Here is a 27617-nt window from a genome sequence, read left to right as displayed (position 1 = left end):
GGAGAAAAACGCCAGGGAAGAGGATAGTGTCAGCAACCAGTCTTTCCAGATGAGGGCTGGTGCACAACTTTCTTCCTGTCTCTGGTTTCCAGATGTTTCACGATGAGAATTTTGAATGCTCCGGTCACTTTGGTAATAGGGAATCAAGACTGGGTAGAGAAGACGGCTGTGAGGTGTCCAGCCGGAGAACAACGTCAAGAAGAGATGAACACCTGGCTGGAGGCAGAGGGGCCAGAAAGACTCAAGAGAGGAACTCAGGGTCATGGAGGGTCCCTTGAGTCAGGCTCTGGCTAGGCTCTAGGGGAATGGAATCTGAGTTCTCTTCATGGGATTGGCAGAACGAGGGAGGTGGAGTTCATAGGCTCAGGGACACATACCCTCCACCCCAGCAGAGAGACCCCTCTCAGAGAGACACCCTGAAGAAGAAGACGTTAGCTTTCTGGCAGGCAGATTGTACTGACTGCACAGAAAACTGAGGTTTTTTTGTTTTTTGTTTTTTGTCCCCCACCCCCACCCCCCGGACTGAACAGTGCCTATCTAACGTCACAGCTGACAAGGTATGCCTGTAGTCACCAGGATGGGCTCTTCATGCGACACTAATGAACTCCTTCTGACCCAACAGTGTACCTGAGCGAAAGCTACAGTGTTCCCGCCACAGACCCCACTCAGGGGACCAGGGAGGGCTCTGCTCACTGTGACACAGTGAGCACAAGTCCCCTCTTGCACTTGTCCCCATCCTCTTTGCAAGGCAGAAAGGGGACATAAAGGTTCACACAGTGGCTTTTCAAGAGTTGTGCGTGCACACTTGTGCAAGTGTATATGCATGGTTGTGTGAGGTGTGCATGCAAGCATGCATGTTATGTGTGAGGATGGAGGCCAAAAGTCAATGCTCAGTCCTCAGGAGCCATCTACCATGGTTTTGAGACAGGGTCTCTCCCTGAACCTAGGACTCACTGGTTGGGCTCACTAGTGAACACCAGGTGCACCAGGTATCTGCCCGTCTCTGCCTCCCCAGTGCTGATACTGTAAGTAACTCCCCTGTACTCTGCCTGTACCTTTGTGTGATTACCGGGGATTGGACGCAGGTCTCCTTGCTCACGCAGCAAGCACCTCACTAACTGATCTATCTCTCAGTCCCACTCTCTAAAGAGTTAAAAGCAATCCTGTAATTCCAACACTTGGGAAGCTAAGGCACGAGGATTGTGAGTTTAAGGATAGCCTCGGCTACACAGCAAAGCTGGGTCACAAAGACAAGCAACAACCATTCTGCACAAGCGTGGCATAGTGATGCACACCTGTAATCTCAGCTACCCTGGAGGCTGAGGCAGGAGGATGGAGAGTACTAGACAAGATTGGGCAACATAGCAAAACTCTGTCTCAAGCAAGCAAGCAATCAACGAAAGAGTTCCGTCTAGAAAGGGCATGAGTCATTTTGATCTCGGTTGAAACGCCAGAGCAAGGCACATGGCCACATCTAACTTAAAGGGAGGAGGAAAATGCACCCTTACCATGCACTCAGAAGATTGGCAGATTATCTGTGAACAATCCTAAAGGAGTAGACAAGGAGGCTACTAAGGCCCTGGTGGGTGACCCCAGAAGGTGGGATCATGGGAACTCCTTTTTATACCTATTATAGGGAATAGCAGGGCACTAAGCTGGACACTCTTGAGGTGTCAGCCCAAGGTCAACAGAGTGGCAGTGTGGAAGGCTCAGGGGCAGACACTTCAAACTAGGCACAAGGACTTGCCAAACAAGGCACATGGAAAGTGCCCACTAAGATCTTCAGTCGGGATAATCTACTTCCTGAATTTTCAAGGCCTTTGGGGCGAGTCTTCCTAAGCCCATAAACTAAGAACATCAGAGTTGGGTGGGTCGCCTGGAGCCTGGCTGCTCCGGTGTGGTCTCTGGATCCACAACATCAGCACCACCTTGCCCTGGGAGCTTGTGAGAGACATCCGGTCTCAGGCCCCACCCAAAACTCCTGAACCGGAGTCTGTGTTTTACAAGATTCCCCAGGAGATGTGTATGCACATCAGAGCCTGGGAAGGACTTCCCCGGCACTAATTTAGGCCAACAATTTCATTTCACAAATGAGGCGCTGACACCCAGAGGGGAGGAGACGGGGCCCAAACTCACACAGCTGGTTCCAATCCTGGCTCCACCACTTGCCAGAGACTTTGAGTAAGTCATTTAGAAATGCACTGACTCTCACTTTCCTCTTCTATAATAAAGGGTACCACACTCAACCCTCAGTGCTTGTGAATGCATCAGATAAGACAGCGTCCAAATGAGGACTCATGAGCATGGGCTGTAACTGATAAGTTTTAAATCCCTGGTTGCTGGATATCCCCTGCTGATGTAATAAGCCAATCAAGCCGAATTAATGAATCTAGGTTTAATGAACAGAGCATAGCAATATTGGGTGACCCTTGGGAGGGCAGGGGAAAAGTCACATGGCAAATACGGCTACCAGGCCTTAAGTAACCTGTACGCGTGGTCTTGAGGAGCCCCAGGGAGGGGTTGTCTTTTGGCAGGCTTTGAGGGGGCGGGGGTCTGGAGAGAGAGAGATGGGGCTTCCACGTAATCACCCCAGACTCTAAGGTCACCCTCTCACCTCCCAGTACATGGCAGCTTCTCTCCACAGTGCCAGCTGAGTACCGCAGTGTAGACCTGAGTCCTGGGCCAGCAGATTCTATGCAGACCCCCCCCTTCAGCCATTTGACCTTGAACTAGTTCCCAAATTGTTCCCTGGTTCCTGGCTTTAGTTTAATCATTCATCAATGCTTTGTCTCGTCCGGTCATCGAAGGCCTTTAATCTCTGAATAGTCTGTGGTATAGAATAACCCAGAAAAGACAAACTTATGTTTCCAAACTACCCCAAAGAAGGAGGCCCTAGGGATCTATCAGTCTTTCCCAGAATGGTTCTGCCTTGATACAGCCAAGCATCTCACGTGCCTAGGTGTGTGTTTTTCCCCTCTTCTTGTTCTGAGGTTTGAACCCATGGCCTCATACATGCTAGGTACCTACTCTACCACTGAGCTGTACTCTCGGGCCCTGAAAACTTCCCTTTCTTCCCCAACTGATGAAATGGACTCTCGAGGCCCTCTCTCGGGCCCCACTGAACGGATGGGGTTCAAGAGGATGGAGTCAGGACTGGAGGGCAGCTGCTCTCAAATCTTTGCAGGGCTGTCACGGGGAGATGTTTAGACCTGATCTCATCGCTTCTAGAGAACAGAAAATTCAGGTAACTCCTCCCCAGTTGTTACAGCTGGTTGGAAGCAGCCCCAGCAGCTCCAATGACCTCAGGCCAGCGAGCTGCTGGGTCGAGGTCGGCTGGTGTGGTCTGTGCAACCTCCGGCCCGGCTGACTGAGCATTAGCATCATCTCAGGCACTTTTCAAATACAGATTCCCAGGCCCCACCCCAACCCGATCAGAATCTCTAGGGTGGATCTGGGATCCATTTTAAAAAAAACACTCCCACCCCCACAATGGTTCTCATAAGAGGAGTGTGTGTTTGGAGGCAAGACCAGAGACTGGAAGAAGGGAGCTAGAACCATCCAATGACTGGTTCCCGAGGGTCTTTGCTCTATTTACCCCTCTAATCACCCCTTACCAAGGTCTAGGAGAGACTTCACTGGGTTTCTGATCTTCCCAAAGAATATATTCTTGATCTAGGGACTACTTAAATACCTAATAGCAGATCAAACACCATACACACACACACACACACACACACACACACACACACGCACGCACGCACGCACGCACGCACGCACGCACGCACATACACTGGCACAGACCACCTTGTTTTTTTGTTTGTTTGTGGTTTTTTTTTTTTTTTAGATTTATTTATTTATTATATATACAGAAGAGGGCGCCAGATCTCATTACAAATGGTTGTGAGCCACCATGCGGTTGCTGGGAATTGAACTCAGGACCTCTGGAAGAGCAGCCAGAGCTCTTAACCGCTGAGCCATCTCTCCAGCCCCCACCTTGTTTTTCGTAGAAAGATTGGTCTTGAACTCACTTTCTTCCTGCCTCAACCACCAAACACATTTCCCCTCATCTCTGTAGTCTGGCTCCCTCAGAAGCCACCCTCTCAGATGGCCTGACTGTGGTCTTGGAGGAAGACTGAGGGCCCGCCTTCCTTTAGAACAGGCAGCTTTCTCCCAGCACACCCTAAAGGCCCAGGGCACTCCTGCAACTGGGCGTCCTTCTTGCCATTCTTTCCCCCAAGGGCATCCTGGACCACGCCTAGGTCTCCCTTGAATGGATACGAAGGGCCCTGCCCACTCCTCTCCTTTGGGTCATTCTCACGGTTTGGCAGGCCGGGTCACTCACTATTAGAGCACAACTCCTACCAGGAAGATGCTCTCCTTGGAGATTAGATGCCCGCGCAGAAGCAAAGGGTCGTCAACACCCACAGCAAAAAGGGATTAGCTAACAAAAATATAATAAAAGAAAAATAAAAGAGAAAAGGAGTGGCTGGCTTTTGCCTTGACCCCACAGCGCCCCCTGGTGTCTACAGGCACAGGGCAAGCTCGGCGCCGGCGGGTCCCTGAGCTCCGCACGTTCCACGCAAGCTGCTCACTCACCTCCAGAGAACCGCACTGCCGCGCGGTGCTTCCCGGCCTGGCTGCCTATGCATTACAGCCTTCCGATGGTACCCGGGCTTTATCCCAGCGTGCGCGCTGCCCCTTCCGCACTGCGTGGCTGTGGGAGCGAGACAGTACCAGGGCCTGCCTGATGGTACTGCGCTGGGCTGAGGAGACCCGCCCGCGCAGCCAGCAGAGGGCAGCCTGTCTCCACCTTTGGACCCCAAAGGTGCCCATCCTGGTACTTCTGCGGGCCCCGCCCAGGGTAGGAGGATCCATGTGTGTTTATGGAATGAACCATTGTCCTCTGGGCACAGACCTCCTTGGGAACCTCCCATGGGTCTTGATTCCCCGTCTGGGAGCGGTCAGTTTGATTTCCAGCTGTTGAGTCCGAGTTCCCTTGCACTTTCCTGTCCTCTGCACCATGGGTGTAGGTCCCACGAGGAGCATTGCTGACCTCCTATCTGGCTCAGGCAAGCACAAACCTATTTAAAATTCTATTCATTGTTTTTAAAAAGTCAGTGTGGGCACATCTTCATGGCCCGACACAGAAACACAGCTCTGGGGTATAACAGGTACACCTAAAATGAGTAACAAGCCTACTTCCCAAGTCTCGACTTCCTTGTACCTGGTTGTGGGCCCCTAACAGGGAAGAGGGCTGCTAGCTGTGCACCCCACCCCACCCCAACTCTTCCCAGAAGAAGTGAGATTTCTGGAGTCGACACAGAAAGTGTCTCTGGCCGAGTTTCTCTTTACAAGGGGCTTTCCAAGTTGAAATGCTGAGCACATTGTTGGGACCTAACTGAGCCTGTCAAAAGCCAAGTCCACAAAATTCCCACGTCCTGAGGTGGGGGGGGGGGTGCAAACAGCAAGACAGCGGCCTTTGGTTGTTTGGTTTCCTTAGAGCTGATACTACAAAGTAAGCAGACCATAGAAAACTCCTAGAGTGAGTCCTCTTCGGTTCCTTCCCACCAAGCCTTGCGGCAGTTGTTCCCACCCAACACCCGTCCTGGATCCAAGGTGTGGAGGGCCCCTCAGACAGAAGATGGAGACCAGAGTTCTGTTCTAAACTGCTTTATTGACCAGAGGAGGAATCAGCGTCCACACAGCCCATGCCTACAGCCCTTGCAGTGAACAGTCGCAGACAGCATTATTCTTTCGGTCCCTGGGAGCATCGAGGACCAGCCCTTCCCCTTCCTCCCTCCGTGCCTGACCTTGGGGCCTGGAAGCTAGGGAAGGTCCCTAAGAGAAGGGTAGTGTGAAAGAGTCAGGGTCTGGGTCTGAGTTGGAGGGGAGTGAGAACTGGAGGCAGAGGCAGAGGGTGTTACAAGAGGGCAGGCTGCCTCTGCCTCCCTCCATTAGAGGAACTGTCAGGAGTGGTTAGAACACAGCACTACCCTGCACTAGGCTGACACAGAGAGAAACTGTCCATCCCAGTCACCAGACTCAGGGTTAGGACCAGAACTGACCACTCCAAGATCTCAACCACTGATAAACGTGAATGCATGTTCAAAGTACTTCATTAGGATCCTCCCTTCCCCATCAAACAGGGGACTTGATGCCTCAGGAAACCTCCAGACTGTGGGGTCCTCTGGCCTGGCTTGTTCTCCATTCCCATGCTGGACCATACCAGTTCCACATTCAAAGGCAAGGTTCCAGAGAAAGCTCCTTCCTGTGGCCCAAACCCTGCCTGCACCCCTCTGACTCCCATCGGGACCCCCAGACTGAGATGCCTCAGGTTGACTCTCAAGGGCACCAAGAAGCTCAGCCTCCCAGAATCTCCTCTGGGATCCAATAAACCTCACGCAGGCTTCCCTGGCCCAATCCTGGTCCTCCCTTCCCCAGGTCTGCTGGGTCGCTCCTCTGAGCCCCAAAGATGTGGGCTCAGGTGTCCTGGCCAGTAGAGGGTGGATGTCCGGTCTGTGGGGGTGAAGTGTGGGGAGAGGGACCTGTTCTCTCTACAGGGGTGACTAGACAGCTGTCCCCTAAAGGCAGTGGTATCAAGTGGCAGGCAGGGGGAAGCCTTTAGTGGGGTAGGAGCTCAGGCAGACCCCTAAACCAAAGGAAGCCAGATACCCAAGTCCAACATTAGTGATGTGCGCCAGGGCCGAGGGAGGGAGGGAGAGACCCTTGGAGGTGTCCAAGGCTTCTGGGAAGGGGTTGATGAGAAAAAGCACAGGAATAGGCAGGGTGTGCAGGCAGCAGCGGCCTCACTCTGAGTGGACCAAGGCACCAGCTCCTTGTCCAAAGCCAAAACCTTTGGGCCCAAAGTTTTTAGCATAGCATCCTGCAGAGAGAAGAGAAGGGTAAGGATGTGTTCCTGTCCCCATAGCAGCCCCTCCTGTCTTTCTCACGCCCAGTCTCTGAAGAAGGACAGTCCACCAATGTCTCCCTCCCCATCTCCTCGCACTCTTAGCCTCCATAGTGAGAAGAATCCATTTCTCCTTCATTGCAATGAGGGAATTAATCATTTGCGGAAAAACACTGGACAGGTAGATATTCGGATCCTAGGGCTATGTCCTATGACCTTTGTCCTGTGACCCTTGTCCCTGCCCTATGTTCCTTCTGACTCTGGCCAAGTCCCATTCTCCCTCTGGTCTGGTTTCCACCTCTGTGTCATGGAGGGCACACTCTGGCTCTTGGAACGGAGGGCAAGGAACTGATTCATTTAGTTAGTGACATCATAGTTACTTGGTTTCCTGCCTCCTCCAGCCTTTTGGTCTTCAGAGAGAAGGGGAACTACTCACCTTTGCAGTAGATCTCACCATCCTTGTCCGCCAGGGTGGTCGACTCAAGGCCTTTGCCACATTTGGCACATCGGAAGCAGGACTTATGCCAGGACTAGGTAAGAGAGGAAATAGTTAACATCATGGCCAGTGGCTAAGGTATTCCACTGTAGCCCACCAATAGCCTGCCATAGTGGACAGATATTTTGCAAGTCAGGTTGGGGTGTCGGGGACGGGGTGCTAGGAGAATGTGGCCCAGACACAGAGAGAACAGACGAGGGACCACACACACACTAGTGGTGTGCCACCATGAAGTGTTACGATGGTTCACTGCTTGGTAGTTCCAGCTGCACCGTGGGAGGGGGTTACATCCCGCATGGGTAGCTGCAACCCCACAGGCTACCAGGCAAGCCTTCTCCATACCATTCTGCCTATAAAACTGGTATGGCTCTGAATTTGTCTTGGCACTGCCACACGCCCCTTGAATAGCTACGCTGATGTCCTCCCCAGGAGACCTCTCTGTTTACCTTACAGAGTGGACGTGGGATTTGATGTGGAAATGGCTGGTGTACAACCACAGAAGAGGCATTTATCATTGTGATTTTCCTGGACCAGCCTGGCCTCTGGAGCTCTAGAACTCAGTGCCTCATTTCAGAGAGTGGTGTGGCCTTCTGGCCTCTGCTAGCCAGCTGCCAGAGTTAAATGACTTTATCAGGATCAGGTGCTCATAGGGGGCCAGGCAAAGAGGAAGCCCTGAGTCAAATTTGGATGATTTTTGAAAGGAGAATGGGTCTGTCTATAGTGTCCTGAACTCGGTAGGAGGTCACAGAAGGCCCTTTGTGGCTCCAAGAGGTGACCTAAAGCACCACATGGCAAAGAGCTTTCCAAGAGAGGCAGGACTCAAGTTTGTGCTTGGTGTACACACACACACACACACACACACACACACACACACACACACACACACACACGGCAACATAGCATCAACAATACAACTCAACAACCAGCTCTCATCAGCAACAGCTGAACAAGCTGAGGTGATGTGTACAGAGAGGAGGCTGGCAGCATTCAGCTGGGACAGCAAAACAATGCCATGTGAGGACAGCAATTTCCTCAGCGTAACCACCAATACCCAGGCTGGAGGGTAAGAGAAGCAGATCTCCAGGCCCCTGGACCTCACCCATGAGCCCCTCATGTGCCAGGGGGCTGAGATGGGGTGGACAAATGATCTTAATTCTCCTCCAGTGCTCTGTGCAAACTCTTTATACACAGGCTACCATCCAGAGTATTCATACGTTCCAGCCACTCCCGAAAAAAATTCATCCAACACCAAAAGGCACTCTTTGCTCCTTAATGCTTCTTAAGGGGGCTTCTTCCTCCCTGTTCCTTTGAACTCACAATGTTCTTATTCTACTCCTCAGTACAATTCTTTTTAATATTTATTTTATGTATATGATGCTCTATCTGCAGATACACCTACATGCCAGAAGAGGGCATCAGATCCCATTATAGATGGCTGTGAGCCATTATGAGGTTGTTGAGAATTGAACTCATGGCATCTGGACGAGTTTCCAATGCTCTTAACCACTGAGCCATCTCTTCAATCTTAACTTTATGCTATGCCATGAAAAAAAGGATTCATGGGCATTTCTTCAGCAATTTCCTATTCCTATGGGCAAAGGGGAAAGATAGACTTGGGTTGTTAACATCTCTTTTTTCCTTCCTTCTGGAGGTTCAGTCTAGGACAAGAGGCATGTGTGGCCATGACTGACTCCTGTTTTCATGACATTTGAAGTACAACTTTGCCCATTCTATATGTATTATCTCATGTGATCTTAAAAACATTTTGTTTGTCAGGGACCATCACGGCTTCACTTCACAGCGGCTTCGCTCCCTTGGCCCACATTATACAAAACTGTTGCTTAGGAAGGCTGAACTGGTCCCAGTGCACACGAGTCAATGGTAAAACCATGATTCAAGCAGGTTACCTAGGGCCCAGGCAGTTCATCGCCATGGTGGGATTAACAACCCTTCCTGCCTTTGCAAGTATAGAAATGTTTTCGAAGGGGTTAAGTGGCCCATAATAAGGTCAATAGTAGTAAGAGCCAGGACTTCATAATGAGGCAAACCTGGCTAAGGTCCTGTCTTGCTTTCTAACTATAAGATACGGGCAGATCATTCATTCCTGCTGACTCTCATTTTCTTGGTCTATGTGGTAGAGATATTCTCAGCAGCAATGAAGGGGCTACCATGGTCTAGATTTGCCCCAAGTGTGAGTCCCCATTCTATCACTCCTGAACCCCATTCCTTAAGATCAAAGGGCATTCAAAGCCATGGCCCAAACTAAAAAGAGCTGGCCATGGGCTCTAGGCACCATGGATCCATCGGCTTGCTGTGTGATCATGGTCAATCACTCGTCCAACCCAGGCCTCAGGTGAGGATCCAAAAGTCCTCTCTGGCCACACTGCTTGAAGGTACATGTTCTGTGATCTGCTGACTGTTGGTCTAAGACTGTGACCTTCAGGGCTCTCCTGCTCTTTCCCACCAAGGAAGTGACCACTGACTGAGCTGTCAGGACAGTTGGTTGACTGGGGTGATTCTCATTGGACACTGCTGACTTTCAGAACACCATGGGCAGGGCAGGCATGGCAATCATAAATAGCATGGGGGAAAAAAAACCTTCCAGCAGGCTAACAGGCCCTTAACCAGGAAAATCTCTGTCCTCAGGGTTAGATGGATGGGTTTCTAGCAGAACACATCTCATGAAACAAAATGTGTATTTCAAGATGGTTTGTAAATATTTCTGGAACCAAAACTCCTAAAATCCGATGAAAGCTGTGAATCTTCTTCCTAGAAAGAGGCAACCTCTTAGAAAACCCAACCATGTAATCTTAGGGGGTGGGCCCTTCAACACCCATGTATATCCTTAGCCTCTAACCCTCAACTCTAGAGTACCAGATCTCGGAACCCCATGTGGGCATTTTAGCAACGCCCTACAGATTGACTGGAGACCATCCGCAGCACTGGGGATGGTACAGTTCGTGGGTTAGGTGAGCTCCCTGGGGTCTGGGACAGGTAACCCACAGGGACAAGGTTACTCAACTTCCGGAAGGAAGCCAAGTCCAGTGCTCAGGCCGATGCCCTAAGCGGAGCTAGTCGCCGGAAGCTAGTCGTCAGTCCCAAAGCCCTGTGATTCGGAAGTGCACCTCCCGTTTACCTTCCTCACACCCAGCAGCGTCTTACCTTCCCGGCACCGATCACTTTCTCTGCCGCATAGACCGCCTGGCCACATCGGGGACAGCGCTCAGAGCCACCGATCTTCTGGGCAAACTTGGACGCGTTGGGGTTGGTGGTGGGCCTGTGTCCGGGGGCGCTGCATGCAGAAGTATATCCGTGAGATCACTGACGCTGCAGGGGCAGAACCCTTTTGCCTCTTGCCAGGGACAGGGTCACCAAAGCTAAAGCCACCATGGCCTTTGGAATCCCAAAGCTCAGCGTAATATCAAAGCAGCACATTTTCCTCATCACCTAGTTAAAGGCCCCAGAATCATTTAGCACATCATTTGCTAAGAATCCCCCCATTAGTCCCTCATCTGCAGCTGATCTATTATTAGATTCTTTCCAGGAGAAATCTGCTGACAGATCATTCCCACGAGGGCAATGACCTTGGCTGAAATCTGGTAACCCTTCATTATTCCATCCACTTCCCCATCACTGAGACACTGGCCCGGCTGCCAATCATCCTTTATCAGCAGGTCAGAGGCAAGAGATGAGGAGGGTGAGTGTGGGGAGACCCCGTGACACCCTGAGGGTACGTCCCAGGAAAGGAAGCTACTTCCCCTTAGCAGAGGTGAGGGGTGGTGGGGCTCTGACACTCCTCTGGGCTTTCAATGATAAAGTGAGGAAACTGAACTATATAACTCTTGGGGCCCCTTCAGGCTCTGACACTTGTGAAAATCTAGGATGACTGTTCCAAGCAGGATTCCTAGTCGGTCCTCAGCTGCCCCAAAGCCCCACAAAGAGAACCACTGTGTGACTTCCTGTCGTTTATTTTTATTTTATTATTTGTTCACTTTTGTTTTGGTTTGATTTTGGTCTCTCTGTGTGTGTGCATGTGTGTGTGTGTGCATGTGTGTGTGTGCACGTGAGTATGTGCATGTAAGGTCATCATGCATATGTGTGTTTCATACACATGGAGGTCAGAGGTCAACACTAGGTATCCTCTTTAATCAGGCTACCTTATTTTTTGAAACAGGTCTCTCAGTGATTTGGCTCAATCAGCTGACCAGCCAGTCCCAGGTATCCTCCTGTCTCTAGCTCCTCAACACTGGGCCTATCAGGGCACATTGCCAGTGCCCAGCTCTTACATGGGTGCTTGGGGTTAAACTCAGGTCCTCATGTTTATGTGGTCAGGACTTCACCAACTGAGTCATTTCTCCCCAGCCTGGCTTTTGGATTTTTCTTTTCTTTTTTCTTTTCTTTTCTTTTCTTTTTTTTTTTTTTTTTTGATACAAGTCTCCATCTGGAGTTCAGGTTGACCTTGAACTCAAGATCTTCCAGGGATGACAGGGCATGCATAGCTCTCCCTTTTCAATCAATGGCTTCCCAGACTTCCCACGGCCTAACCAAAAGCGGTGCACTGGTGTCCATTCCAGGGGCGGGCAGAACTCAAGGACAAACAGAGAGGGTCTGGCACTCACTCCTCATGCTTGATGCCCAGAGACTCTCCCTTGTCCGTGCTCAGTGTGCCTGCGCCTTGCCCGTAGCCATAGCCTTTTGGCCCGTACTTCTTGCCGTAGCATGACTTGCAATAGATCTCTTCTCCATGCACAGCCACAGTGGTGCTGTCCAGATTCTTCTTGCAGACCACTGGGGAGGAGACAGGGGAATATGGTGAGATGCAGCTCCCGGGCCTCCCAGCGGGCTGGCTTCCAGGAATATCTGACTCTAGGTGGTCAAGGCCTGACTTCCAGGAAGCTGGGGGTGTTTCCCTCAGACCCCTGTACCCTGGTACCCATCCAAGTCTCACTGCACCCGGAGGTTCAGAAGCCACAGGCTAGGCAGACGGGAAGCCGCAGAACACCAGATGAAGTTTTACATTCTGCCTAATACAGAGAGCGTGTGTCCCCGACAGGAGAGGAGACAGGAGGGCAGGGAGGAGAGCAGAGGTTTCCTGCCTCTGGCAGTGGCTTTGAAAGAGCACATCTGGGTGTGTTGTCACAGCAGGAGCAGGTACCAGGCGAAGTGATACACCCCGAAGGGAAATAGAACACAGACAAGTCCTGGTAACCAGAAGTCAATTGCTAGTTTTTAGACTTAGAAGTTGCTGAACCGCAGAGGGAAGAGGACTTGCACCCAGGGGAAGGATGTCCTGAGTCCCAGGGGAGGAGAGGCGGGGATGTGGGGAGCTAGAAAGCCTCCCAGCCTCCTGCACTTTCCTGTTACCCTCACAGTGGGCTGTGCCAGATACCCAGCATACAAGGGGAGAGTCTGAACTCAGATCCCAGCTCTCCATTCCATCTGGGTGGCTGGGACAAATTGTTTTGCCTTTCCAGGCTCAGTGTCCTCATTTATGAGGGTGATAATCACATCTGCCATAAAAGGTAGGTAGGACAATCAAGTGAGGTCTTAGATAAGACATACTTACTCAGTGCCCTGTGCACAGAGGTTCATAATAAATGCCAGCCACTGGTCCTAGCACCATACACAGGTGGCATCATAGGTAAGAGAGAGCACCTGCTTCCTACCTGCTTCTTCCAGGAGACTCAACTTAATATCCCCTAACACAGAATTGAGTCTGCCCAACTGGACTGTATCCTAAATACCTAAAATACCCCCTTTGAAGCTGGAAGTCTACAGACACCACGGAAGTGACCATTCCTTACAACTTGCCCTTCTCTTAACTTTAAAGGTCCAGCCCCCCTCCAGGTCTCTTTGGGCCCCAGGTTGGGGACTTCAGACTAAATAAGGACCCTCTCGTCCAGCACTTGAGATCCCTACCTCATTCCAGCACTCTCAGTCACCCAAATATGGACCCTCCCACCTCCTCCCCTGGGGCTTGGCTCTGGGAAGAACACTAAGGCAGAGAACAGCAGGCCAAGGTTCCAACATTCCCTTCTAGGGTGGGAAGTCGGGAACCAGCCTCGCCGGGAACTGTTCCCTTAGACCTACTTTGACCTGGGAATTCCAAAACCGGAGGGAAGGCAGAAAACAGAGATAAAGAGCCCACAGGGGGAGAAGGCCTTTTTTGGCTGCTGTCTCCAGCAAAGGAGGCGGAACTCGACTCTGGAGACACCGGGGCCTGCAAGCGCACACCCCGGAGGTGGGTTTCCTGCATGCTGGTCGAGATCTCCCGCTCCTTTCTGCACTACCTGGGTTTTCTCAGCGGTACAGTCCCTGTCCTGCCCCCAGTAACTCCACCATAGCCTCCTCCCCCTCCATCCAAGTGAGAGCAGTAGGGGACTCAGCTCACCTGTGGGGTCCCCGCCCCCCGCCCCCGCAAAAGCCTGGCCAAGGGAAATTTTGAATGTATCCTTCACTCAAGGAAGGCTTGAATAAATAAATGTCTACTAAATCAGGTTAATTAAACAAAACAACAAAAAAAAACCCTCTATTAGTATTTGTTCAGAAACTGTTTCCAGATGCTACCTGGCTCCATGGGACCTTGTGATGGATGTTCTTTGGGAATATGGAAAAGAGGCACCCACTCCCCACACCGGAAGATGGAGAGTGACTGTGCTTCTGGAAGGAAAACCAATACACACACACACACACACACACACACACACACACACACACACACACACCAAAAACAAAAAACAAAACAAAAAAACCCCTCAAGGTCAGAGGCCAGGCCAGATCCCAGCTCTGATTTCCAGTCCTGGTTTTCCGCCAGGCTGTGCCTCTTCTAGAGAGGCAGAATGTGAAAACTGACTCAGCCTGGGGTCAGAGAGTGTCTGAGGTTTCTCCAAGTTTCCCTCGCTGCCCTCGGACTCTGGGGGACAGCTCAGGGCCCGCCAGCAGGTTTCATCTTTGTCCCCCAGCACAGAGCTAAGACAAATGGGACTTTCTTGTCCACAGAATGGCTGCTCAGGCCAGCTGACCCCAGGAAGGAGCTGGTTACAAGTCAGGGTTGGGCACATCACCCCAGGGGAGGCTCCTGTGGGGTCTGAACTGTCTATCACCCACTTGAGGCCTAGTGGGAAGAGGCGTCATCTCTACTGCATTGAGGGGGCTGAGCGGAGGTGAGGGCAGGCTTCCTGCAGGCCTCTCTGCCTCAGGCCAAACCCAGGAAGATGTGGTCTCTCTTATCTTTCCTATTGCGTCATTCCAGCTTCCTCATACCTATCCTAAACCTCCAGAAAAGTGTGAAAAACTGAAGTTGAATGCACAGCCAAGGATCGGAGTTAGCAGACCTTCTTTTAAGGACCTCTCCTAGGCTGACCAACAAAATGGCTCCAACTGCCACCCAGGCCCAGAACCTGCTGGCCTCTCCTGAGGAGGAAAAGCCCTTTGATTCTATGGGTTACCATGAATACCATGAATTCCAGTCAACCATTTGACTGGGGGGAGGGGGTGGTGGTGCTCCTCCTGCTCCTGACCAGTGAGATCAGTGATCTAGTCAGATCCTATCATGTGCCGTGCTGTTCAGGGGTACAAGAAAGTGGGGATAACCTCCCAGCATGCCTGGACAGCACAGGGCTCCTGGTCAGCTGCAGCTGCAGCAGCTGACACCTGGGAACTGCCCGGGCCGGAGACGCCAGACACACACCGCCATCCCCTAGACTCTAGGGTCTAGTGTGACAGCTGCAAGCAGCCCCTCCCCAGCCTGATCTCCTGCAACTGCTCCTAATCCTTGACACCCCCTCACACCCTGCCCCAGGCCCTGCTCCTTCCTTCCTGGACCACCCCCTGAATTCCTGACCTTCATCCACGCCTGACCAGAAGCTAGTCCTCCACATCAGGACCTCAGGAGGAGCTCTGGACACAGCTGCAGCTGGGCCCTTTTAGTCAGTGATTAAGCAACATTTGAGAGCAGAGAGGGGCCTTCCAGCCCCAGAAGTCCAGACCCCCTTCCCAACTGGCACCAAGCTGTCTCTTTCCTTCTGGGAAAAAAAAAAAAAAAGGCTTGAAAAGCCCCTGCATGATGAGCTGCTGAGGACCAGCTGCTGCTGTCCGCAGCCTCCTCAGCAGGCTGGAAGCCAACAGAGCTCCACAAAAGCTTGTCATCTCCTCATGTATCATAGGAGCCCTGGGGCTGGCACGCCAGGCCTGCTGAGCAGTGGGAGGACCCTGTGCCCCTGTGCTGGGTGGGTTCAAGCTGGCCTGCCCAGCAACAGGTAGAGCTATGAGGACTATCAGGTGTGCCAGCTGGATCCCACTCCAGATCAAACCACGGGGGCGCGGTGGGGGGGTGGGGGGGGTGAGTGCAGAATTCCAACTGCTCTCACGGAGGAGCAGGATGCGTTGGACCTCTTTTCCTGGATCTCTCAGGTGGGCTGGGACTTCATCTCCCGTGGGGAGCTCTCCTGAGCATCCCACCCGCTTGCTGTGGCGCTCTTATCCATGAGCATGTGTGAGTTTGTATATTGACAGAACACCATACTTCCTTCAGAACTTCTTTTGTCTTTCCAGCTCTTTCGTTTCAGTTCTTACAGTTAACCCTACGCAGCATTGAACTTGTCCCTCATCACACAAACACTAGAAAGGACATTGCCATTCCGGCCCTCATCATGGCGCTGGAGACCGAGGCTTAACCAAGACAACCTGCGTCTACCAGTGGACCTGCCTCCCAGGAAATCGCTGCTAGGGTTGCTGCTGTCTCTAACACACACTTCTGCTCGACCACAAAGAGCCAGTCATTCAGGAGTTGAGGAGGAGCTTCTCCAAGCCTCCACCTTCGGTACACATCACCTGACCCAGGTCCCAGCCAAGGCAGCATCAGAGAGGCCTGCTTCCTGGGTTAAGCTGACCTTGCTCAGCAGCTCTGTGTCTAGTGCATGGTTCTCTATACCATAGAGTTGCTACAGCAGCTCCCAGTGGATCATTAGGAGCAGGCAGCGATGACCCTGGAGCCCTTCCCTTCCTCTGTAGAGGGTGTGTGGGAACGGGAGAAAAACCAAGAGGACATGCTACTGAGAGAGGCTGAGCAAGTGATAGTTAACTTCCCCCTCTCTGACTTGACCATGGCGTTGTGGCCTCTCTTACCTAAGGAGAGGTAACTTGAAGGCTGGTGAGATTTTGGGGTTGGAACTGTCTCTCTCAGAAATGATAGGACAGTAGCAGGAACAAAGAGAGTGGAAAGTTTTCCTAAGTGAGCCTTTCCAGCTTGGCCCTCAGCCCCGCCCCGCCCCACCCCCACCCCACCACACACACCCTTGCCACCCCCCACCAGCACCGGCCAGTTCACCCCTCAGAAAACAGCTTCTGAAGGGAACAAAGAGGCTCTCAAGTGTTTCCCTCCCCAGCTGCGCTCCAGCCAAATGTCAAGCTGTTTACGTCCCCGGGGACCAGTTCCCTGGGGTGTCGACAGGCCGAGCTTGTGGGGGCAGGCCTGTCCAGGTCCCCTGGCAGCAACCCCGGGCCTGGGCGGTACTCACTGCATAGGAAGCAGGATTTATGGAAGCTGTTGCCCTCACACTGGACCTCCTCGGCAAAGTAGACGGTCTTCTGGCACACCCCGCATTTCTTGCCTCCTCCCCAGTTTGGCATTCTGAAAAAGAAGACAAAAATCAGAATGAGGGTCATACATGGGGAGATGAAAACAGACTGCCCGTGGCAGGGAGGCCTCCCAGGGGATGACCGATCGACCAGTCCCGGGAGAGTACTTCCAGCTTGTTCTTAAGACCATTCTCCGGCTACTACTAGCAAGTATGTCGGGGTGGGGGTCCCCTCCTCCTACTTCATCCTATTTGCTGGGGAGCTGCCGCGTGTTGGCCCTACAGGACAAGATCATAAGAGACAAGGTTTACAAAGAGCACGCAGAAGGGTGCAAGTGAGCCAGCTCGTGGCCGGTGTTACCACTGTGCCTCACAGGAAACGGCTCCAGAGGGGCAGATCAGCAACCAGGGTTCGGGCATCTTAAACCCGTGGTGCAAAGTTCACAAGGAGGCAAAACTCATATTGTCAAGGGATGAGCGTGTTGGTGGAAGGAAAGTACCCCAGATAAGCGTCGGTGGAAGGAAAGTACCCCAGATAAGCCAGGGAAGGAACATCACAATCCATTGTCTCCGAGTCATTAGTTCTAACAGGGAAAGGAACAGGGTTAGGGAAGGAACAGGGTTAGGGAAGGAACAGGGTTAGGGAAGGAACAGGGTTAGGGAAGGAACAGGGTTAGGGAAGGAACAGGGTTAGGCGGGATGGCCCGGGAGAGTGCCACAGCACGTGGCAATGCTCTTCTGCTTGACCCACGGGACCCGCCTTTACACTAACTAGTTCTCCTTTGAACCACACACGTAGGCATTATACATTCTCTCGTATATAAGGTAGGTGATGGGGAAAGGGTTAAGTTGGGCACGGTGATCCATGCCTGTGATGTCAACACTTCAAAGGCTGAGACAAACCTGAGGCCAGCCTGAGCCACACAATGAAAGAACTTGTCTCAAAAAGACAAAGACAAGATAGATGTGATAGAAGAGCCTCTAACCCCAGCACTCTAGAGATGGAGGCAGGAAGATCAGCAAATACAAGGTCATCCTCGGATATGGGGTGGGTTTGAAGCTAGTCTGGGCTATATGAGTCTGTGTCTCAACAAAAAAAAGGTTTAAAACAGCACAAGAGATGGACACACAGGGCACCATTCTCCAGCTCTGCCAAGCCAGATTGGTAGTGCCAGCTGCCCCTGCGTGCCGAGTGCTGGAATTATGGAAAGGCGTTGGCCAGCCTAGGACTCTGACGGTGATTCCAACAGGTAGGTTGGGCCGATTTGGAGATGTTCTAGGTGTTGGTTCAGAGCTGTGGTCCAGATGCTAGACTTCTCAGTCCAGTGTCGATCCTGCCACTCACTCTGTGACCCGGGACAAGGGACTTAGACTTTCAAGACCTTTCTGAACTCTTAGACTTCCAAGAGTTCTGCATCTTGGAAATGGAGCTGAAAATAAAAGTTCTTCATAGACTATTTCTGGGGACTAGAGGAAAAATGGGATGTCAAAGACCCGGCACACAGTGAGTGCTCCATAATTAGTAAAACAGATGCCAGAGACTGTAGAGCAACTGATACAACAGACACCAGAGACTGTGGGACAGCTGATACAACTTGCCAGTGGCACAGGAGAAACATGCCACAGGGGTGCGGAGGACGTCGATGTCCTGCAGCTGATGGTCGGCTTCTTTCCTGTCACCCAACAAATAAACCACAGAAGGAGCAGACGAGGCATGTAGCTCTTTTGACAGAAGCCTATGAAAGGAATGTGTGCTCTTCACGGCACGGTCGATGAAGGACATAGGTGGGTACGAAGGAAGCTGAGGACTTAGTGAATGGACACAGGGTGCTAGGAAAAGAGCAGGAGCCGCAGGAGGTTATTGTTCAAGAGCCAGAGAAGCCTAATGAAAAAGCACCCCCCCTCAAGTCTGTATCATGTTGTCTCCACACCCTGCATGGCATCTGACACACAGACATACACATGATGTCCCCACATCATGAACACACACACAGGCATACACATGGTGTCCCCACACCATGAATAGCACTTGACACACAGGCACACACATGGTGTCCCCACACTATGCATACACATGCATACACACACAGGCACACACATGGTATCCCCATACCATGCATACACATGCATACACACACAGGCACACACATGGTGTCCCCATACCATGCATACACATGCATACACACACAGGCACACACATGGTGTCCCCACATCCTGCATACACATGCATACACACACAGGCACACACGGTCCCCAATGAGCAGTTGAGGAATAAGTGAACTCAAGGCCCCAGATGAGTCCAGGTCCTCTGTTCAGATGTATCTCTGAAACACCTGGGACCTAGAAGTGGGACCCATTCAAGGTGCGAAGGCGCAGAAGCCAGCCTAAGTACGAACGGTGTCGGTGACGTTGACTCCCTGGTTACAGAGACCGAACACCACCACGTCAAAAGGAGCATCTGTTGTCGGGGCAGAAGAGAGAGATACGCTTTCACCCCTCATCCTGAAAGTTGGGGTTCCATCTAGTCCCAGGCCCCCCCGCATTCTTACCTGTCTGTTGTCACCTCCATGCAGAGACTCCCACCTATCTGTGGCCCTGCCTTTCTTCTTAGTCTAGCCCCAGCTAATCTCAGGTGAGCCTTTCTAAGAGGCGCCTCCCTTTGCAGGTGAGCCATCTGAACTCACAGCCCACATCAACTGTTTTTCCTGACTTCTCCATTTTGCCGTGGTGACATCACCACCCTCTGTGTGTGTAAATGAACAAAGATGGAGCTTTTTGCTTTTCCCTAGTTGTGTCCCTCTCTGCTCCCCTTATTCACTGCAGCGCCACCGCCACCATGTACCACGCCTTTAGGTTCCACTGACCCTATGGCACCTCACCCTGCTCCTCTCCCCACCCCCTCCACCTGCCTGGTTGTCTTGCCTTCACCCCGCAGCCATGGCCACCCTGGAAGAATATGTCTGCTGCAGTCATCAGTCCCATTTTAAGCCGTGACATGTGACCAGGGCCTAGCCCCGTCAGCCAAAGTTACTGTTTAGCTATGTGTGAGGCCCGTGGGATAAGAATTTCTGGGGGCTCTAGTAGGAAAAGGTACCCATCTTCTGAGAGAGCTTCTTGGGAGTGAGTGCCCCCCAATACCACCCCAAGCAAAGAGACAGGAGCAAGGGGCAGTGAGTCCAAAGGACTGAGAGATTAACTAAACGGAGTCTTGGATGATGTCATTACACAACCAGCTTAAGCCAAATCTATAGCACAATGTGTTTCTGAAGGCTAGTTATACAAACAACCAACTCTCTTCACTGTTTAAGCCACTTACTTGACAGACAGGTAACTGGTGCTCAGAGTAATCCTGACATCTCCTAACCCGTCTCCACCCAGCAGCCCCCAGCTTTCTCACAGAGCAGCACCCCCCACCCCCACCAGGAACCAAGGAAGCCCCTGCCACCAGACATCAGAACTCTGCCCTTGGCCTTGCAGATCTCAGCTTGACTCAAGCTGGTTCCTCTCCCCTCACAGATCAGAAGCTGCCATTTCAGCCCTTGTTCAACACTTCGAGTGCCCAGCTCAACCTAACATGAAGAAAGCCTCAGGCCAGGCCTTTGTCAAGAGCCAGGAGGATTGAGGTGAGGCTGAGGGCAGAGGCTGGGTGCACTGTCCTCCCAGAAAAGATCTGGAGAGACTATCTCCTGCTGCATACACCCACTTTCCTTCACCCAGGTCCAGGACTGACCTCAGCTCCATGGGCTCACACATCTTTCTCTACCTGCCCGTGACCTCTCTGCTCCTTCAGATAATCTTGGGGGCCACTGCCCAGCCCAACCTTTCATGACCCCTTCAACTCCTTTCTATCCTGAGGACTCCAAGGCTTAACTGCACTTGCTGAACGAGGACCAGGCTGCAAACCCATGTAAGTGAAGGCTAATGCAGCAAGAACAGCACAGGTCAGTGTCTAAAGGTCAGCTGTCTCCCCTCCTTCCTTGCTCTGGGAACCCAAGTTCTGTTCAGGCAGCTATCCTCTGAGAAATGGAGTCTAGATGTCCAGTTTGCAGAAAAGGAAAACCAAGTTCAGAGAGGTCGGGCAATCTGCTTATAGCACCACAGCTCTCGGAGGCAGAACAGGGTTCTAACAAAGGTCCATACGTTTCTGTCCTCTGTGATCCCAGCCATCAGGCTGTGGGCAGAGCATGTTCAAGGGTGGCTGCATGGGGTGGGCATGCATTTCATCAAGGTAGGGTCTCCTCTTTGACCTTCCTGTGTAACCCCTAAAGCAGGAGGGGGCACGGGCACGCTCCTGTCCCTAGGGACACCCCTAAGGGGGGGAACAGTCCCTTAGCCACGTGGTGGGAAGCCGTTCCAAGCAGTGTTTTGTTCAGACATAAAGCCCTTCTCCCGCTGGGGAAGACCCACAGCTCCGTACAGACGTCCCCTTGTTCTTCCTGGCCCTGTGTCAGGGGCTGAATCCAGCAGGGCTCCAGGGAATTGGGACCATGGGCGCGCGGGGGGGGGGGGGGGGGGGGAATGGGTGGAAGCCGAGGACCTGTCAGATCAGGAGGTCGGCTCAGGGTGTCCCTTGGCTGGGGCATTCCTTGAGCTGGGAATCTGCTTGGACCCCCAGGCTTTAAGAGGGAAAGCAGAAACGGTGCCACAGCCAGGAAGCATGCTCTGTGCTCTCTGCCCAGATGACCAGGGGACCCTGAGTATGGAGAAGAGTCCCAGCTGGAGGGATCTGTGGCCACCTCCTTCCAGCGTGAGGTGATGCAGGCTGCTGGCTCCCCCTCCTCCTTTCTACCCAGTCCCTTCTTGTCAACAGCCAAATTCCGTTGTGGGGAAGCTGGATTGCCTTAAAAGGAAGGCTGTTTTTCAGTCTGCTGCGGGCTTAGAGGGATGTGAGGGTCATTCTCAATCGCCTTCCCAGTTCTAGGGCACAGAAGACCTGTGGGAGGCTGTACCCAGGGCTTAAGAAATTGGAGTTGGGGTTAAATAGTACCTCTTCCTAGCTGAGTGGACACTTCTTGCTCTCAACTTCATTTCTTTATCCCTAAAATGGAACACCCCCATATTGTGATGATTAAATAAGAATGTGCAAAAAGGATAGCACACTCTAGAGGGCACGCCTCTGGTGGCCACCTACAGCTTAGCCCAGATGTGGTGCCAGACGGCTAACTTCCCTTCCCTCCCCTCCCCTCCCCTCCCCTCCCCTCCCCTTCCCTTCCCTCCCCTCCCCTCCCCTCCCCTCCTTCCCTCCCCTCCCCTCCTTTCCTCCCTTTCTTCCCTCCCTCCCTCCCTCCCTCCCTCCTTCCCTCCCTTCCTTCCTTCCTTCCTTCCTTCCCTGCTGATCCATATCTAGAAGAAGAAAGACTTGAGAAGCCACACACCAACTAGGGACCAGGAACTCCTGACCTGTCTGCCAGCCCATCTAATGAGTCTGTGACAAGCTATTTCCTTGGAGTTTAGTTCCTCAGTTCCCTGGGCTACCTGCGATTTCCAGCAGGGAAGGTAGGAACCTGTGTCTTACATCAGACTTTCTGGTATGTTGCTCTAGGTGAATAAATCGTTGCTGCTGGGCAAAGTAGCATATGAGTATAACATCAGCACTTGGGAAGCAGAGGCAGGAGGATTACCATTGAGATCCAGGCCAGCCTGGCCTAGCTACCAAGCTGTAGGACATCTTAGGGCTTTACAACAACACTATCTGAAAACAACAGCCACTCACTACTCTCTTCTATGATCGTATTATCCACAGTGGGTTTATTCAGAGAGTCCCCGTTCCCTTTGGGACTTGTTGTCTCTGTTCCGTTTGTCCTACTTAGCTGTCCTGACAATCTCAACAGAGAATAAAATCTGAATTTTCTGTTGGGCGCCTCCTGTCAGCTGTTTACTGGAGACCCTCAGGGCTAGCTAGAGGCTGGAAAGCCGTGATGATCCTCTTTAGACACAGCTAACTCGAGTCTTCGGTTCTGACTCATTGTCCCATTCCTCGCTACACAGAGGCTCAGTCGTAAAAGGACGCAAGAGGGTGAACCTTTGGCAGTAGAGGAAAGGGGTGGGCATGGGGTACATCAACAGAGGTGATGGATTCAGCTGGTCACGTTTCAGGTCAGAAGTGTCACCTGTGTTCTAAGCCTGCCAGCCACTATGCCCAGACCTGAGGGCCTCCCTCATCAAACACTTGACAAACCTCCTGACATCTTTCCCCAGTGGAAAAACCCCATCTCTCCCACTCCCTAATCCCTTGTTCCCTCCGGCGAAAGAGGGGTTGTGACGCACTCAGGGCACGCATCCCCACCTTCTTGGTCTGGTAGAGACCTGTTAGGTGTTTATCTGGGTAGAAATGAGCTGCTAGAAGTACTTTGAGCTCTTTGGAACCTGCTGGGTAGACCAGAGTGTTGTCACCCTTTCCAATCCTGGGGCTATCTCTCCCACGCCCCCAAGCCCAGAGAACAGCCAGGGACAGAACCAGAGGGAAGGCTGGGCAAGTTCAGATCCCATGGAGCAGACCTACCCTGAAGATAAAAGTCCTTGGTAGAGGGGGCACCCCCAAAATGAGCTCAGTCGGGACTTTACAGGTCCCCCAAAGGTGATTCCATTAGCCTTTTGCGTACGGCTCACCTCTGAGAAGTCAGTCAGCCTTCACTGAGGTGCCATTACCCCAGGTCCTTTGTCCCTCAGGACTTGACTGTAACTGAGCACATGCGCTCTCCCCCAGCTCTCCACCCTTGGAGTTCAGAAATCTGACTGCCATGTGTGCAGATGGAAACAGGGGCCCATGACCAGGAGCATAGTCTACGGCTGAGCTACATCCAGCCCTAGACTTCCTTAAGTCTTTCAAAATGAGTACAGGAAACCGTATAATTATGGTATGATCAAATCGAATTTACTTGTGTCTGGAACGATGTTGAGAGCGGAGCCAGTTGGTCCGTGCCCTGGGTTGAACAGAAAGGTCTGAATGCTTTTGATTAATTTTGAAAAGGGAAAAACGAACGACCACGCAGGCCTTAACAAACACATTGCTGGCAGCTGACATCTCAGGAAGATCCATCCTATGCACCCCTGTGTGAAGAATACCCAGACCCCCTGGGGTGGGAACCTCCTGACGGCTGGGCTGCATTCCAGCTGTGAGCCTTCTAGTTCTTCCTCAGACTCAGCCAGGGTGACTTTGGGAAGCTCTGGAAATACCAGAGTCTGGAATCACTAGCTGCCTCGTATTTACACACTTTACCATACATGGGAATTACTCTACACTGATGTCAGACAAATTCCTGGAGAGCTGCGTAGTCCAAGCCACGTCATTACCATATAAAATCCTGACAGCTGGAAACAGTAGGCAAGGCTCCTGTCAGGACTCAATTGGGTACCTCTCATTCCTCTTAAGGGGGCACAGGGTGGGGGGAGGTCCTTCCTCTGGCTGCCTCTCTTCAGGGACTTTTTTTTTTTAACTGAAAACATGACTCCAAAACACAGATATACAGCACATGGGATGAAAGTACATCTGGGAAGTGACTTGTGGGCCTCCCTGTACCCTCAGCCCCCCCGGCAGAGTGAAAACCTAGAGGTCTGGAGTTCTAACCACAACCCCTTCCCTGCTGAAGCCATTGAAGTCCTGTCTGCTTCTAAATACTGGTCACCACAGAGCATCTTGTAAAACTAACGTCTTCAGGCATGACCTGGGTGAAGTGTGACGGGGCAAAGACAAACAGCCGGTTATTGGAGCAGCCAGCCTATGATTGAACGGCAGCTCCCTGGGGGACCAGCTGTAATCCTGAGCCAGTCCCTATGACCGCTGAGCCTTCGTCTGTAGAAATGGCCAGCATCAGCCCCTTCCTCATAAACAACATCCAAGACAACACAGGGGAAGGATTTAGCTCCGGCTGGCAAGCAGCAGGCGTGGACACTTGCTTACTGTAATCTTAAGGAAAGACCTGCACCAGCAATCAATTTGGTGCCTCTAGGTATTTGCCAACATGCCTGCAAAGCCAAAGAGCTGAGTAGGAAGGGGGACTTTTTTGTCATTGGTGTCTCTGGGGACTTAATGCATGCCTCCTTTGAGCTTCTAACAAGCCAACTTTGCCCAAGGAACCCTGCTTGCATAAACAAACCTTAGGAGTCCACCGGAAAGCATTCCCAACTTGCTTTCTCCACCAGGAGACCCACAGTGAATAAAAACTTGTCAACACTACTGTCAAGGAAAAACTAGTTGGTAATTATTTATGACTACACATACTCCATTCATTCACTTAGTGGCTGATGGTTGACTGATTTTTTTTTTTTCTTTTGAGATAGAGCTCAATATGTAGCCCAGGCTGGTCCCTAACTTGTGATCCTCTTGCCATCATGCATCTAGGTGCTAGAGGTGTGCCATGGCAGCCAGCTTCAATCACCCAACCTTGACTTACCATCAGTCAAATGCAAACATTGCCCTCTGAACCTGTAACTCGGACCCAGTAAGGACTGAGAGCTCTCGAGCCTGTGAATTACAAAATAGAACACCTGGGCCAAGATGGCCGGCGCTCGGACAGACCAGAGGCAGTTTTTCCGCATTTTTGTAGCAGGCTAGTCACAGAGCTGGAGGCCCTGCCCTTCAGATTCTCTCCAGCATCCTCACGAAGCCCTCAGCATCTGAACCTTGGGGACAGTTGTCTCCTCCACCTCCTCAGGCACACCACACCACACCATACCACACCCTCTGCAGGATAAACTTCCTCCCCCGTCTGGCTGTCCCGCCCCGGATATCCTTGCCAAGGCTAAGGGTCTCGGTGCAGTGCCAAGCTGGATCCTCCAATGGAGGGATAAACATTGGTTAGGGGGTGCTCAGGCCAGCCTCTCCCCAAGAGAGTGGCCGGGGCTCCTAAGCAGAGAGCTGGGGAAAGAATCAGAGGCAAGGAAGCTTTTAGCGTCCAGTCCTGACAGGAATCCCCAACCTAGCTCTGAGGTAATAGGCTGCTAGCAGCTCCAACCAACCGAGCTTCTGCAAGGAACCCTGAAGCAAGAGAAAAGCAGGGTATCACAGCTCGTGTGTGTGTGTGTGTGTGTGTGTGTGTGTGTGTGTGTGTGTGTGCGCGTGTGTGTAACATATGCTCCAAGTACTAGCCCAGAAGGAAACTGAGCCCGTCACTTGTATCGTCAAAACTCAGTTTGCTTGCCTTTCAGATACCTGTCACCAAGATTCCAGAGTATTTCTCCTGATAAATGTCCCACCAAAGGCAAGTGGACGCCCTGCATGCACGATGATGGTGTCCCAGTGCAGTGCCATCTCAGCGTGGGGAGGGGCTGTCCATTCATTCACCCCAAGAAGCAGGAAGTGGGTGGGATGGCTCTGACTTCATGTAATTGCTCACACTCTAGACCTCTCCTCTCCTCTAAAGGATCACAACAGTACAGGACCAGAAACATGCCGACTCAACCCGGGCCTGTGCCACTGGATGAAACACCTGCCTGCTAACCCCTTGTAGGGTGACACTGGCAGCTTGTTTAAATGTGCTCACTCTCTGGAGCCCTTTCTGCCCGCCAGCTTTCAAGAAACATTCACGGTTGGTTCTTTGAGATCTCAGTACCCAGTCCTCACCTAGCGCCAAGACTTTGGCGGGGACGTGCAGTGAGTCTGCTTCCATCTGGTTCTTTCAGGAGAAAGAAAACCCACACCTGTGCGCTCTGGCCGACAAACCAGATGCTGCTTGCTCCCTCCCACTCGCGGGCACTTTCTCCCAGGAAAAGAGAGAGGGGAGGAGCGGCACGGATGTCCTCATCCCTCGGCCTTACAATGAGTGTCAGTGGCCCACAGAATCGCCGATTGTTCTGCGGGACCTGCTGGCGGTGGGGGGAGAGCCGGGTCACCCTGGGTCTGGGCCACGCGAGAGCCAGCTGCCCTGGAAGTCCCGGGATGGGAAGAGACCCAGCGTTTTCAGGAAAGGGAAGCACCGCCGGGCTCACTACGGCCACATCTCACCACCTCCCTCCTGGGGTCACTCTTCCTACAAACTTTTCCTGCAAGCGACAGGGCTGCGACAGGACGCGAAAGACCAATAGGCGCAGGGTGCGTCCCAGACACTCGGATAGCGGGCAGCTGCGGGGACCCGAGGCGGGCGACGCGGGGGCGCACTCACCTGGCAGCTGCTGGGTGGCGCACGGGTGACAGCACTCCGGGAAGCGGTGGCTGGCTGCGCCCGACTGCGCGCCGTTTTGTTCCCCCCCTCCGGAAGGCGTTTCCCCGCGCCACGCCAACCAGTAGGCTTTGCACACTGCACCACAGCAGGGCTGATGTCACAGCGCAAAGCCCCGGGAAGCTGTCCCCTCCCCCCAGAGCCCGGAGCCCGGGCGTGGCCCGCGCCCTAGCTGTGGCTTCATCTAGGCACCCGGTGGCGGTCTCTGGGGAAAGGTTTTACTTGGGGGCGAGAGGCGGGGTTTAGGGGTCCCTGATCTGCCACGTAGGAACGTGGAGACAGAGTTCAGACCAGAGATAAACTCGGGCCCCCTTGGAAGAGAGCGAGGGTCCTTAAATGTTCGTGTCCTGATGGTACCCAGAGTAAGACAAGCTTCCTCCAGTGACTGACTTCTGCCAGACAGCTGGCTTCAGGTTCATCTGTAAAAGGAAAGTGTGCTGCTCGGATGTGGTGGGGGATGAGATCCTATAGGACCTGGG

The 27617-nt window shown here is 52.4% G+C and overlaps 1 protein-coding gene and 1 long non-coding RNA gene across 3 annotated transcripts; one reads left to right on the top strand and one right to left on the bottom strand.

The window, feature by feature from the left end:
- Positions 1–5654: 5654 nt before the first annotated feature.
- On the bottom strand, positions 5655–27236 carry Csrp1 (cysteine and glycine rich protein 1). Of its 2 annotated transcripts, none has more exons than XM_006982437.4 (6): positions 27082–27236; positions 16922–17034; positions 12023–12191; positions 10566–10695; positions 7344–7437; positions 5655–6883 (listed from the first exon to the last, which is right to left on the bottom strand). In XM_006982437.4, exons 2-6 carry the CDS (start codon positions 17031–17033, stop codon positions 6807–6809), a joined length of 582 nt encoding a protein of 193 aa, XP_006982499.1. In that variant the 5' UTR covers position 17034; positions 27082–27236; the 3' UTR covers positions 5655–6806. The 2 variants fall into 2 exon arrangements, with proteins under 2 accessions (XP_006982499.1, XP_042114141.2); XM_042258207.2 differs by lacking the exon at positions 27082–27236 and adding an exon at positions 26133–26234.
- LOC143267787 (uncharacterized) lies at positions 19814–26168 on the top strand. The gene is made up of 3 exons (XR_013043279.1): positions 19814–20922; positions 21597–21733; positions 22524–26168. It is a non-coding gene; the product is annotated as an uncharacterized LOC143267787 (long non-coding RNA).
- Positions 27237–27617: the final 381 nt, after the last annotated feature.

Source organism: Peromyscus maniculatus, chromosome 11, assembly GCF_049852395.1.
Source record: "Peromyscus maniculatus bairdii isolate BWxNUB_F1_BW_parent chromosome 11, HU_Pman_BW_mat_3.1, whole genome shotgun sequence".
NCBI classification, from domain to species: Eukaryota; Metazoa; Chordata; class Mammalia; order Rodentia; family Cricetidae; genus Peromyscus; species Peromyscus maniculatus.
This window is presented reverse-complemented; position numbering and strand designations above follow the sequence as displayed.

Coding starts and splice junctions, on each gene's coding strand:
- Csrp1 (XM_042258207.2), bottom strand. CDS start 26,200: ATGCAGGGCGTCCACTTGCCTTTGGTGGGACATTTATCAGGAGAAATA. Junction 10,696..12,022: donor CTGGGCATCAAGCATGAGGA/GTGAGTGCCAGA, acceptor TTCTGCATGCAG/CGCCCCCGGACACAGGCCCA. Junction 7,438..10,565: donor AAGTGATCGGTGCCGGGAAG/GTAAGACGCTGC, acceptor TCTCTTACCTAG/TCCTGGCATAAGTCCTGCTT.